Below are 14108 nucleotides of genomic sequence, written 5' to 3' on the forward strand. Positions count from 1 at the left end.
AAATAGACTAGAAAAATTTAGAAATGTGCACAATTCAGAATATCATTGCTTTTGGGTTAACATTTAAGTTTAATTGAATAAAGTCACATTAAAACGCAAACTGCTCCAGGTGTACATAAATTGGGGGGTCAAACAGCCTTACTATTAGGCTATCCATTATTTTGCCCAGGTTATATGCTATACTTCACTCAGAAAGAGACAATTCTCCAACTCTTGGAGTTGTTGAGCGTATGTTTTTCCATTGTTGTTTAGCAGCTGAAAATTGTTTCTTTTTAAAGCTTCAAAGTGTCTTTGGTTTCTGGGCTGTACAGGTTCATCTTGGCTGCAAGTATAATTTATACATCTGATTTATATTTATTCATAAAGGTAGTAGCTGGTTATTTCCTTCAAAGGATATAATAGTGTCTATCATTAATAAGAAAACTAGGATAATCCGAACTTTCCTACATGTTTTCAAAATCTGTTTGATAAAATCTGAGGGTTTTGTAGAGCAGATTTAGGGGAAAGCGTACGAGGCTACAAGGTTGAGAAGAAGGGAAAAAATGTCTTCACAAAGTAGAGTGTGTTCACAAACCCTGAAAACGGGACAAAAATGATGAAAATTAAAGTAATTGCTTTTGTAAGAGGAAAGAGAAAGAGAGAGCAAAACAAACGAAAACACATCTTTACAAGCATCTTCAATTACTTCTGGAAAGCAGCAAGTTCCTTTTATTATTTATGGAATGTCAAGTAAGGGGGGAAAAAAGGAAGATTAAGAGAAAATGCTTGCCAAGAAGCCATTGTCCATTAATGCACAGAAGCAATGTGCTTAATACTAGTATGAGGATAATGTTTGGCTGTTGACAACCTGCTTCTTCCCTGCTAATACTGTCATAATATCCAACAGGTGATCTTGAAGGCAGAGCCGGTGCACCCCTTTGGCTTGGCTGTCTATGGTGACAATATCTTCTGGACAGATTGGGTGCGTCGTGCTGTGCAGCGGGCCAACAAATATGTAGGCTCCGGCATGAAACACCTACGTATTGATATCCCCCAGCAACCTATGGGCATCATTGCCGTGGCCAACGACACCAACAGCTGTAAGAGGAACCCTTTATCCTTGGGGGAGGAGGGTGGCCTGGCAGTCTGCCATAGGGAAGGGGTGGGCATTCCTCATAAGGCTATCTTACACTTCTCTCGTCATCCTTACAGTTGCTTGAATCAGCACTGCTGTAATGAATTCAGAAGCAACCCTTCCTTTTCTCCCCCCCCCCTTTTCTTTGCTGGACCTGAGGGGAGAATTCTTAGGCCTTCCTGAATGTTCCTGTGCAGCTTATTTTATTATCCATTCGCCCTACATTAGTGATAAACTTGCGCAATCTCTTTTTTTTTGGGGGGGGGGGAAACTTCACTTGGTATTTGTCTTGTTTTCATTTGAGCGTACAGAGTTTGAACCGTTTTACCGAAATGTCTACCTTGCACAACATTTTGTCTCTAAAATTAGCCCTCATAAAGCAAGCAAACCACATTCCCCCTTCCCCCCCCCTTACTACTTTCCTTGCAACTGTTTTTCTTACTCCTTTCTATCAATAGCTGGTAATTGTTTCTCAGCATGAAAACTCGTCTGAGGACTGAGAAATCACAGACATTGTCAAATGTTAAATGTTTCTCTACTGCTTGCTGCATTGTATACAGATAATTATATGTATGTATGTATGTATGTATGTATGTATGTATGTATGTATGTTGATTTTTGTTGTGTAAAAGAAACACTCCATGCCCAGATGGTAAGATCAATATAGGGTAATACAGTCTGAAACAACCTGGTGTTCTGTTGCTTTTTCATCTGCTGCAACAGTAGGGGGAACCACATCAGTTCTGACTCGGATTGTGGTTCTGTGGGATTTTAATTTTCTGACTTAAGAGATATCATTCACCAGTGGTGCATATCTTGGATACTTGACGCTCAGCTTAATCACAAACTTCACTAAGGCTTAAGGCTTTATCCCTGCCGGTTTGTCAAATCCAGAAGACCCATGGTGAGACAAGTGCCTGGTTGGAAAGAATTGTGATTAGCTTTCAGTCTTTCCCAGAAAAAAAGCTTGACTCGCATTTATTTTATTTATTTTTTTATTTTAATTCCATTTATATCCCGCCCTTCTCCGAAGACTCAGGGCGGCTTACAAGCTTTGAAAATAGATTGTGTGGTTCAGGTATTTGTTGATGTTGTTTTCAAACAAAAATACCTGAAAACTCCCATTAAATGCCCACTCAACCAACCTTTCATCACTTTTAGATGCTTCCAATCTATATGTCCAACCCCCTTTTTTATGGGCTTCATTCTCCTTATTCTGGTTTTCTTCCACTTAGGTGAGCTGTCTCTGTGCAGAGTAAACAACGGTGGTTGCCAGGATCTCTGCCTCCTCTCAGCCAGTGGAGAAGTCACATGCTCTTGCCGGGGTGGCAGAACACTTCAGGAGGACCTTACCTGCAGAGGTAAGTATCCCCACTGGCTAACATTAACATGACATGCAGAAAGAAATACACAGAGAAAAGAGCCACCAGATTTCTGGAAAGCAAATTCTTGCTCCTGCTGATTTCTTATGATGAATGTGACATACACATAGAGGGAAATAGAGGTGCGTCCAGGGTTTCTGCACTGATATTTTGCCAGTCTTTTATTGCCCAGAGGTTTAGCTATTGATCTTTTCTGCACTTTCTTACAAGACCATTTTCATTTGCCAACTTAACCTGTGCTCTTTCCGGATGTCCAGTCTAAACATGTCTTCTGAATGGGATTTCAGGGCATATTTCAGCGAAGCAGGAATTGAGAGACGGGTGTGTTTTCACAAATTTGTGTGGTTCTCCCTTCCTTAGCTTCCAACTCCACCTGTAATATACATAACGAGTTTGAATGTGGAAATGGTGACTGCATTGACTTCCGTGAAACCTGTGATCGTGTGGCCCACTGCAAAGACAGATCAGATGAAAAGCCATCCTACTGCAGTAAGGTTCTTTCTCTCATTCTTTTTTTTTTCTCCTTTCTTCAGCTAGCCGGCTTGTGGAGAAGTTTTAACATGTCAGTGTTTCGAAACCTTGCAACCTTAAGACTGGTGGACTTCAGTTCTAAGAATTCTCTCAGCCAGCTTTTCTGCTCTAGATGAACTAATCCTTTTTGCACATAACTTGTATCTACTGCTTGGCAGATTGTCAGGGAAATTGTTGGAATATTTCTTTTCTTCTCTTCAAGCTTAAAAGGAGTATTTTTTTCTGTTTCACTCTTTAAGTTTGTAGTTTGGGGATTTATAAAAATAAGATTTGGTAAATTTGTCACATAGCTTTGCGTGGAAGCCAAATCTGGTGGACAGAATCAACTCACTCAAGGGTTACAAGAGTTGGAATGAAGAAAGATGAATCCCTAATCCTCCTCATCCCCTAGGCCGGGGGTAGGCAACCTCGGCTCTTTTATGACTCATGGACTTCAACTCCCAGAATTCCTGAGTCACCTGAATTCCTGAGTCATAAAAGAGCCGAGGTTGCTGCTGAAACCTGGGATTTAGCTTGACTCTTTCTTTCTCTTTGAGTGAAAAACTCAAGAGTCATAAAAATCTTAACTGAAAGAGATGAGTCGGGGGCATGTTTCTGTGCATCACAGCTGTCCTGTATGCAACACCTTGTGAATATAGGTGTCAAGGTTCCGACAGACAAGAACAAATACATCGGAGCTCCAAGGCTAGATGTTTCCTCAAAGAACATGTTTATTGGTTACATGTATTGGCATGATCAAAAGCCAAACCAAGTGTGAAATCCCCTTCAAAGAGAAACGCTATTACAGAGTTAAACTTCTTCCCACCCTGGTGCTATGCAATCAGCTACATTCCCCAATAGAATAGTTTGGCGGGCTTTCTAACCAAATGCTCATGCCCCCCCCCAAACTGACAGAAATGACCTTGGTTCCCACGGGACAGTGAAATGTTTAGACTAGCAGAAATCCTCTGCACCCCCTCCCAGTCTTGTGGCAACCTAGAACAAGCAAGATGGCTGCAGCTAGGTTCATTGTAGAGTCGACAAAGAGGCAGAGCAGTGTAGCTCCCCTTTCCAGCAAAATGCTCAATCTCCCAGAATTCCAGAGTAGGAATGCCTGTTGAATTTTTTTTCATCCACCTGCAAGCTGAGAGGAGGTAGATGTGCCAAACCTGCTGACCTCCTCCAAGGATTTGCTAGCTCTTGCTTACTTCAGGCATTGCTAAATGTCTGTGGAGATTCTCAGTCATCCAGGCCATAGTTTTCCCGGTGATGCTTTTTCATGAGGCAACTGGACTTTCTTGTTTTTCTTTGAAGTCCTTTCCCTTCTCATCCAAGAAGCAAAACAGTTCCAAGAAAGCTCCACACCCGTTTAGACACCTCCAAATGGCCTCAACGACTCTCTAAAAGAATGCAAATGACCAACTGTCTGCAAGGAGTATAAATCCTTCCATTCCCCCACCATCCAGTCAGAGCTGAAGAAGCTTCTTGGATGAGAAGCGAAACGTTTTCGAAGAAAATTACAAGAGAGTCCAGTTGCCTCGTGAAAAAAGCATCTTTGGGATTACCTCGGTCAATAATTAAATTACATCCCAATCCATTGTCTTCCCGCTACACACTCCCTGTTCTTTCTTATTTTTGCCTTGCAGACAGCCGCAAGTGTAAGAAGGGCTACTTGCACTGTGCCAACAAACGGTGTATACCCATCAAGGACTGGTGCAACGGTGTGGATGACTGTGGGGACAACTCGGATGAAGTGCCTTGCAACAGTAAGCTTTAGGAGGGGAGGCCAGTCAGGAAGTATTGTATGTGCCTGTTAACTCCATTTCTGAAGCAGTATAGTAATACTTAACTGTTTTCTGAAACACTTCAGTAATTAATTTAAAAATTAAATTATTAAACACGTATATAGAAAATGGCTGGCTAAGCCTAAACCCCAATAAAGTGCCTGCTGTGTTAACTCTTTTATTTTGCCCTCCTTGTTCTTGCCAATCTGCCTCTGCTTAATTTTCTTTGGAACCTATTGCGAGAATAAAAAGTTATACGACACCGAGGTGCTGGAAGAAGGGAAAACATGCAATATGGCCAGGGCGTTTTGGAGCATGGATTTTTTTATTTTTTATTTTTGGTAGTGACAGATTAAGCCCTAAACTCATTGAAGCCTCAAATAAATACTGGACACAGAAAGTTTTTTTTTTCTTTTTCTGTTTGGTTTGTCCAGCTGGCTTGCCCAGCATTTTCCCTAAGAGAGACAAGATTTGCCTTTTTGCAAGGTCTCCCTAAATTCTGCAGCGGACCTGCTTGTCTGTCTGCTGTTGCCAGTTGCCTCAAAATGCTAGCGCTTACACAGCCACCTTCCACAGCATTCCCCCACATCCAGTGTTTGAAAACTCCGCTGTTTTATAGGCAGCTGTTACATCCCTAAGCCATCCCTAGACCGGGAAATGACTTAAAGGGAAAAGAGGGAAGTCACCCGAGGGTTTGCCAGTGCCCCACCATTTTTTGCCTTCTTCATGGAGGAAGGGCAAGAGAAAATGAAGGCAGTTGCCATAATGAGCCTGACTGGACTGTCCATTCTTTCCAGAGACAAGCTGTTCTCCGGCTGAGTTCCGCTGCCGGGATGGGACTTGCATTAGCAATTCCAGCCGCTGCAACCAACAGATTGACTGTGAAGATGCTTCTGACGAAATGAACTGCAGTGAGTGTTGCACAGTAGACACACAAAAACGTGGATACATGTCTTTTTTCACCAGCCCTGCCATCTTATAGTCCCAGGCAGGCTTTGCCCAGTCAGTTTGCTCACTCTGTACAGGTAGTCTTCGACTTACGACCACAGTTGAGCCCCAGATTTCTGTTGCTAAGTCGTTAAGTGAGCTTTGCCCCTGTCTCATGACCTTTCTGGCCACCGTTAAATTAAATTCACTGCAGTTGTGAAATTAGCAATGTGGTTGTTAAATGGATCCGGCTTCCCTCATTGACTCTGCTTGTCAGAAGGTTACAAAAGATGATCAGGCGACTACGGGACACGGCAACCATCATAAATACGAGTCAGTTGCCAAGCATCCGAATTCTGATCCTGTCACCATGGGGATGCTGCAATGGTCATTAAGTGGGAAAGATGGTCATGTGAGTTTTTTCCAGCACTGTTGTAATTTTAGAACTGTTGGAAATGGTTGTATGGTTGTAAGTAGAGGGTTACCTGTAGATAACTCTTGTTGTTTTGGGTTAGTGAAGGCCACTCTTCCTTCAGGAGGAGGGCTTTTGGATTCCAGAGCCCCCACCAAAAAAAATCCCTAATATAGTCCTGGTAGCCTCACTCTGGCAGAGGTTTAGCCGTGCTTTCTCTGATGTGGAAAAGTTGGAAGGAGTGATCTCTGTGAAACCTTGTGGAAATCTGGATTTTGAACTCTTCAAGAAAAGTCAGTAGTGAGCGTTCTTCTCACGCCAAGCAGGAAAGATGCAAGAGATGTCCATTAGGCAGCTATGCTAAGAATCATAGTTCCATAATTGAACATAACACTAGAAACTCCCATATTTTATACACGTGGGTCAGAATTTGATTGCTAGGGTATACCAATAAAAGGGGCTAACTTAATTAGGAAAAAAATAGGCTACCACATCAAGCTGAAGGTGTCTAGTACTTGGTTGCTGTTGTGACCGAGGAGCTTTTGTTAGCCCTGAATCACCTGTTTTCCATTATATGATGATATCAAGGGGAAAAATATTTCAGCATTGCTCAAAAAGCAACTTCCTCTTTTGGATGAAAGGGAGGTTTTCTGGGAAACAGTATGACATGAGCTAGCTCAGTAGTGTACAGGAGATTGTTTCCCCATTTTTCCGGCAGCTGACTGCTGCTATACTTGACACACAAACCTGTGGATGGAGATAACGTAGATTTCTTCCACCATGGAAATGTGTCTGCCTATTTGATACTGAAAAACCTGTCCTGCAAGGGTCACTCTCCCATTCACCCCACCGACCCCTTCTTTGTTCTTAAATATTGTTCGTTTTTATTTTCAATTGTTCATATTCCAATGTGCAGCTTTGGGAGAACTGTACCCTGAAAGACAGGATATAAACAATTGCAATCATAATGCTGCTAAGGATTAGAAATTGAGGTGGCGTTATTCTGTGGCTCCACATTTTTTAACACAACTGGCAGTGGCCTGATTGGCCTTTGCTCCATTAGGCCTGTTCAGTAAGTTTCTCAGAATTTACATACATTCAGTTTCTTTCTTCTCTTTTGGTAGCTGCCACTGACTGCAGCAGCTTTTTCAGATTGGGAGTGAAAAATGTCAATTTTCAGAAATGTGAGCACACATCGATGTGCTATGCTCCATCCTGGGTATGTGATGGCAGTAATGACTGTGGCGACTATTCAGATGAGCAGGATTGTCCAGGTAAGTATCTTCCAAGGAAGAGCAGCCTTCTGACCACCCAAATCCTGAAGGACTTTGAAATCTGGTGAAATGGAACAAGCATTCAGAGAACTTGTATATGCAAGCAAGCTAGCATGCTTAGCCATTAAGCTAGAGAAGAATCCTTCCTTGGTCACCTTATCTTGGGAAAGAAAAGGATGATCTAAAATTTGAACAACCAGGAAGAACACACACACACACACACACACACACACACGTCTTCAACCTTCACTTAGTCTGCCGTGTCCACCCCCAGCTCCCCCAAGGAAGAACTGCCATTTGAGTCTACCTGCACATGTACACCATCTATTCCAAGTCTGTACTCTATATTCCTTTTTCATAAAAAGATATTTTACCGGGGGGGGGAAAAGTTTCTAGTGAGACCAAGAATCTTTGCCTTACTCTTTAAACTATTCAGACATTGCTATCTTGAAAGATGGGACATAAGTAATTGTAAACTTTTGGAATCAGTAGAGCACACTTGATTGTTTTTATTGCTAAAGGGCATTTTTAGCGATGTGTTTATTTTATATGGATTTTCCTGCTACATTTTAGATTGCCTTGTAAGTTACTCTAGGGACTTCTGAATCTGAATAGAAATGTAGAGGAGTGAGTGTGCTTGAGCGTGTGTGTGTCCATGTATGTGTCTGTCTGTCTTTGTGTGGTTGCTAGTCTGCCTGTAGATTTAATTATATCTAAAAAAAACCTGTTTGGTTGCTAGCAAAATGTAAAATGCCCTTCTCCTTGGCCTGCCCTTTCCATTTATCTGATGACAAAGATATGAAAAACAGCAACATGGAGCCTCTGATCATTGTGTAATGCTTCTCTTTCTCTGTTCCCACCAACGTAATACAATATAATGCACTTTCTATTTTCTATTCCTGCCTCTCCCCCCCCCACTCCCACTCATTGTCTTTCCCAGGCTCAACAAAAACTAAGTGCCCAGCTAACTACTTTGCCTGTCCGAGTGGGAGATGTATTCCCATGACCTGGACTTGTGATAAAGAGAATGACTGTGAGAATGGAGAGGATGAAACCCACTGCAGTAAGTCACTGTGTTGTTTTTCTTTTCCATAAATAAGTTTCCAAAATAGAATAATCAGTAAATTCTGGGCGGGGAGGGGGGGAGGGGGGGAAATTGAACAATATTCATGGTCTCTCTAGTCATTTGAGCCTAAAAAGGTCTGGGTTTTGTTTTTGATTTCTTTGCCATGTATTTTGAAAGCCAGGAAAGTCTACAGAGTAGTCTGGCTGCCAGCAGTTGCTATCCTGAATAGGATTCACACCTCACATGGTGTCTGCTAGGTCTCTCTCTATAAATGGGGCATAGTATTCTCTGTCAGTGTGACTGCTTGCATCCCACGTTAAACTGTAGATCGCATCACAACCAGTGGTTAGATGACCTGGATGTTGGTATTTGAACATGGATACTTTAGACATTTATATTTGATTGGCTTCTATTAGTCTAGATGAAATGTTAATATATATCGCTAGTCCATGTATGATAGGCCATACGCTAAATAAATGTGGAAGGAATGTTCCAATTTCAATGTTCCAATTTCATGGACTTCTTTGTGAGAAACTTTGGAATTGTTTGGAAGTGGTTATAACAATGCCTGATTTCTTTTTCCAGATAAGTTCTGCTTCCCAGTGAAGTTTGAATGCAACAACCATCGGTGCATCTCTAAACAGTGGGTGTGTGATGGTGCAGATGACTGTGGTGATGGCTCTGATGAAGACCACCATTGCCGTAAGTTGTGTTCCTGATTTGAAAAGGAGGAGGAGGAGGAGGAGGAGGAGGAGGGGGAGGCAAGCTGGTAAAATGGTTAGAATTTAACAAAATACAAGTTGAAATACGAAAAAAAAAATGTGGATGCCCCGATAGGAGTTTGGTAGGACTGGATGGAAATCTAGTTACTAGTCTGAGAGAGAGGTTGAGTGACTGATGCTAAGAACAAGGTGTTTGTGACATCATGAAAGGTGTCAAGTGTTTGATGAGGTGAACAATCAGTTGGTATCTGGGAGGCCTCGATAGGATTGAAGGGCTGTCGTGGTGCAGTGGTTAGAATTGCAGGCTAACTCTGCCCACAGCCTGGAGTTCGATCCAGACTTGGCTAGAGATTCACTCAGCCTTCCATCCTTCTGAGGTCGGTAAAATGAGGACCCAGATTGTTTGGGGCAATATGCTGACTGTAAACTGCTTAGAGAGGGCTGTATGGCACTAAGAAGCAGTATATAAGTCTAAGTGCTATTGCTATTGTAGTGGGTGGGGAAATTATTCCAAGTGGGCAGATCTCTATCATTTAGCTTGGCATGGTCATGGTTTTTAGATTTACATTTTTCTTTGATTTTTATTTTTTCCTTCTTTAAAAAAATGCTAAATCCATTTTATAACTTAGGCTACAGTTCCCTTGTGATTTCTACCTCAAAAAAGGCAGGGAACTCCCATCGACTTTGAGTAAAGCTGAGTGAAGAGAAATACAGAGGGTCCACCCCCCCCCCAAACAAAACAAAACAAAACAAAAACCCTAGGGGGTAAAGTATGGTGCCAGAGCCTTAATTTGCCCATCCCTGCCATTTACTAGTTTAAAAATCAACCTGTGTGGTTTTGATTATGATGAGAGATGCTTCACAACAAATCAAAGGGGGAAAAAAGATGGTAATAGATGTTGAAAGATGGGTTGAATCCTTTTTCAGTCTTGGTTGCTTATACATTATCCCAAAGAGTGCAATTCAGTGCAAGATCGAAATAATGCCTAATTCAGATCATGATTTCTGGAGAAATGGTTTCTGGTGCTCAATATGTCTTCCCAAGAGAAATTAACAAGAGTATAGGACCGCAGAGTTTCGTGATACCAGTGGCTTCAGCCCACCCGTTATTTTGAATGAGCACAGAAGTTTGCCACTCGTGCCCTCGTCGATTCCCATGTGGATCACTATAGTTTGTTTTCAGCTTCTCCAGTAAGCAGCCCCTGTGCTGACTGGACCGTTTCAATATGCCATGTAATGCCCTAGCTATGGGAGTTGCATTGGTTACCCTTCTATTTCCGAGTGCCATTCAAGGACCCAGTTGTAAAGCCTCATGGCTCAGGGTTCAGCTGTCTGAACCCTACTATGTTTAGATTTTGCCTGCTCCAGCCCAAAGCACATCTATGCTGAAGATGCCTGCTTACAGTGACCTCGGCTAAGGTAGCTTCCTTTGTCATGGCATTCTGGAAGCTTGATGGTTCTTTAGAAGGCTTTTGGGTTTGAATTCTGTAGAGCTCCTGATGCACAGAGTATTCTAGGATTACCTGTAACTCTTAAGCTTTCATTGTTTATATATTTTTATTGTATTTTACTGTTGCACTGGCTTCAGGTCAGGTTGCACAGGTTTTATCTCATGCTCCTACGCACTGCCTAAGCCAGTTGACTGAAGTAGTCTATACATTCATAGAGAAATTAAAAAAATATCCCTGATCTAAGTAATTTTTGATGCCCTGAAAGTTTAAAAAAAACAAACAAACTAACGTGTCGTTTGTAAAAGGGAAGAAAAAGAAAATCTGAGATTAAAGCTTTCTTCGTTCCACTAGCAGTTTAAAAAAAAAAAGGTGGATGTGTGAAATGCATGTGCGATGTGGAAAAAAAATGTGGGAAAGTGATAAGAAAAATCACAAATTTCTGAATTTTGAATTTGTCAGGCTCAATACTTGTTCACCTTTTGGCTTCTTTAGGTCATACTACTTGTGCTGCAGGAACCTTCCAGTGCCCAAACACCTACCTGTGTGTCCCACAACGCTGGCTGTGTGATGGAGATAGAGATTGTCCTGATGGGGCTGATGAAACTGTGTCTGCTGGATGCTGTGAGTTACTGCTGCTGCTGCTTCGTTCTTAACGTCCTATATTTGATTATAGTCTCCTGCTGGAAGTTTGATGAGTTCTTGCTGTTACTCATTTTGCTTAAGAGGCAAGCGAAGCTTCTGCTGCACTTCATCTTTGTAAACAAGACCTTGTCTATATATTTTGGTACACAGTCCCCCCGCTGTGTCCAAAAATAGGACTTGGTGAGAAAGGCCGCCAGAGAGGAAGGAGAATAAAAATGATGAGTACCAAATCCCTCCTTATGAGACATCAGTCAAAGCTGGGCCCCTCTGATGATTTTCTGATGATTGGGATCAGGAGGTTTTATTTGTGAAAGAGGCTGGTTTTCCTATAGCGTTTTGGGAAAGCTAGGGATAAAATAATAACATCCTGAGTTCAAAATCAGTTGACTTCTTAGACCAGTTTCACACGTTTCACATAGCCATTACCAGATACAAGAGGGCCTAATGCAGGGGTGTCAAACTGCCGGTCCACGGGCTGGACGCGTCATCGGGAAACCACGCCCACCCCATGGCCGGCAATGGCAAAAAAGCTCTGATACATTGTGCGACGTCACGTGACGTCGCGAGTTTGACATGTCTGGCCTAATGTGTTGAGCTAATGAGATGCCCTATGTCTATAGCCCGTCATAGGAAGCAAAGAGGAAATGAAGCAATGAGAGCTTCAACTGATAGTATCGTCAGCTGTATAAATCTCAATCTTGGCTTTGATCATATTCTTAGTAATCACATATAGTGCCAGTTGTTCTGTACCAGCCTGCTACCGGCCCTGCAGAAAAGGCAGGGACAACCCCTTTTACAAGAAGGCAAGAGGCTGGAATTACGCCTGCCAAATTTATTGCTACAAAAACAAATAGAACCAGACACGAACCAAGAAACAGGAGCTTTTCAAGCGGTTGCCTTCAGCAAACCAGCCCTCCCACGCATTCCCCCTTAAATACAGTTCAGGGCGTGGCTTCTCTCTGCCTCCTTCCGAGGTGCCCCATTGCCTTCCTCTGTTTACTCCTGACTGACTGCCTCCTGCATCAGGCGTCCTTGAACAGGGCCAGCTGTGGGTCATCTTCATCCACGCTGTCAGGCTCACACAGCTGGGTCTGCGTCGTGACCAGATGAGAGGGGCCTGGCTGGGGGCTCTCATCAAGCTGTCCAACCCCCTCAGCAAGCTCTCCAACACCCCCCCCCCTCCTCCTCCTCCTCTGAGTCGTCCGACCCAACTGCCGAACCCACAGGCTGACCCTGAATCACAACACCAGTATTTTGGTGCATCTTATTTTGTTTCAGTAATTTCATTGCATCATGCATGAGTTATATAATTTGCATCCTCCCAGAAAGAGTGAAATTGAAAATGTTCTTCTTTCTTCAGAACGGGCGGACGTTCGCCATTGCCTCTGGTGGCAGTGGTGGGTAAATTATCTCCCAAAAGTCAGGGGAACAGTTTTCATCATTTCTTCCTAGGAGAGGAAATGCTGTCCGGAAACAAAACAGTTGCATCTTTGGTTTTCTTTTCTGTGACGGTGATAAGAACAAATGAACAGTGGAAAGAAGTAATTGTATGAATTTGCTCACAGTTTTCTTGATTAAAATGTACACATGTCATGCATTTTGCAATTAATAAGAACTGATGGTGGTACAGTGAAAAGAACCGACCTACACAGAAGGATATGGCATAACTGATTTCGGTTGTAATCTGTGGTTTCAGTATATAACAACACCTGTGATGAACGGGAATTTATGTGCAACAACCAGCAGTGCATCCCAAAACATTTTGTGTGCGACCACGATGATGACTGTGGTGATGGTTCTGATGAATCCCCAGATTGTGGTAAGTGCCGGCCTAGAATTAGCACTCAACCATGGGAGCAGCCACCATATAAATCAAATTTGGCTCTCTGAAGGCAAGTGAAATCAGCTGAAAGCAAAATAGTTATATTTTAATTTATCATTTAATATTATTGTGTGGACTATTTTAAGAGCTATGAGAAAAATATGCAAATTACGAAACTGTTTGCTGGCTTTTTTGATAGCTTGATTTGAAGAAAAGTTAGGCTGTAATTAAACTTTCACCATGTATGAAAGACATTCCCCAGTTGTTCTCTGAGAGCCAATTTGCTATAGAGGTTCTTACGTGAGCAAGTTGTTTTGGGGGCCCAGAAGCAGGTCCAGACAACCCTTGACCATACTGTAATTTTAGCTAACAGATATAGCAGTGATGGCGAACCTTTTAGAGGCCGAGTGCCCAAAATGCAACCCAAAACCCACTTATGTATCATCGGGTGCTGGGTGGGCGTGGCCCATTGGCTGGGGGTGGCCAATTAGGTGGGGGTGGCCCATTGGGTGGGTGAGGTTGTGGTGGTAACGGCAGACTGGGTGGGACTAAAAAGTTCAATCAATCAATTCCAACTTTGTGAGATCTTTTTTTTCCCCGCGAGAAGTTGAAATTGATTGATTGATTGAACCTTTTTTTTTTTGCACACGGTGGCGGCAGCTGAAAGCATGTGCGCCCACAGAAAGGGCTCTGCGTGCCACCTGTGGCACGCATGCCATAGGTTCGCCACCATGGAGATATAGCATGGACTCTTGCTTTGCGAGTTAGGTCATTTAGCAGTGTATTTTAATGTTCAAAGGAGACACATCACATGAACATAGACAAAGGAGTTCAGGTGCTGAGCATACAGGGTGCCCCCTCCCCAGTCAATTCACAGCTATCAGTTTTGTGAAGAAAAAAACTTTGGGAGAAAAAGGAAATTTTTAGCCCCACCCACTCTTTTAGTCATCCTGGACCTAGATTTGATGGTTTCGATTCCATTAGTTCAGTGTTTTTAACCAT

At 42.6% G+C, this 14108-nt stretch overlaps 1 protein-coding gene across 1 annotated transcript in view; it reads left to right on the forward strand.

The window, feature by feature from the left end:
* The window catches only part of LRP1 (LDL receptor related protein 1), a 323131-nt gene that overhangs the window by 257855 nt on the left and 51168 nt on the right, over nt 1-14108 (forward strand). The window contains exons 45-54 of the mRNA XM_081319473.1: nt 887-1079; nt 2350-2475; nt 2857-2985; nt 4653-4772; nt 5588-5701; nt 7254-7403; nt 8344-8466; nt 9055-9171; nt 11135-11263; nt 12981-13103. Of these exons, the coding sequence (XP_081175599.1) occupies nt 887-1079; nt 2350-2475; nt 2857-2985; nt 4653-4772; nt 5588-5701; nt 7254-7403; nt 8344-8466; nt 9055-9171; nt 11135-11263; nt 12981-13103 (1324 nt within the window). The remainder of the gene's footprint in view (nt 1-886; nt 1080-2349; nt 2476-2856; nt 2986-4652; nt 4773-5587; nt 5702-7253; nt 7404-8343; nt 8467-9054; nt 9172-11134; nt 11264-12980; nt 13104-14108) is intronic.

Source organism: Vipera berus, assembly GCF_964194415.1.
Source record: "Vipera berus genome assembly, chromosome: 2".
NCBI lineage: Eukaryota > Metazoa > Chordata > Lepidosauria > Squamata > Viperidae > Vipera > Vipera berus.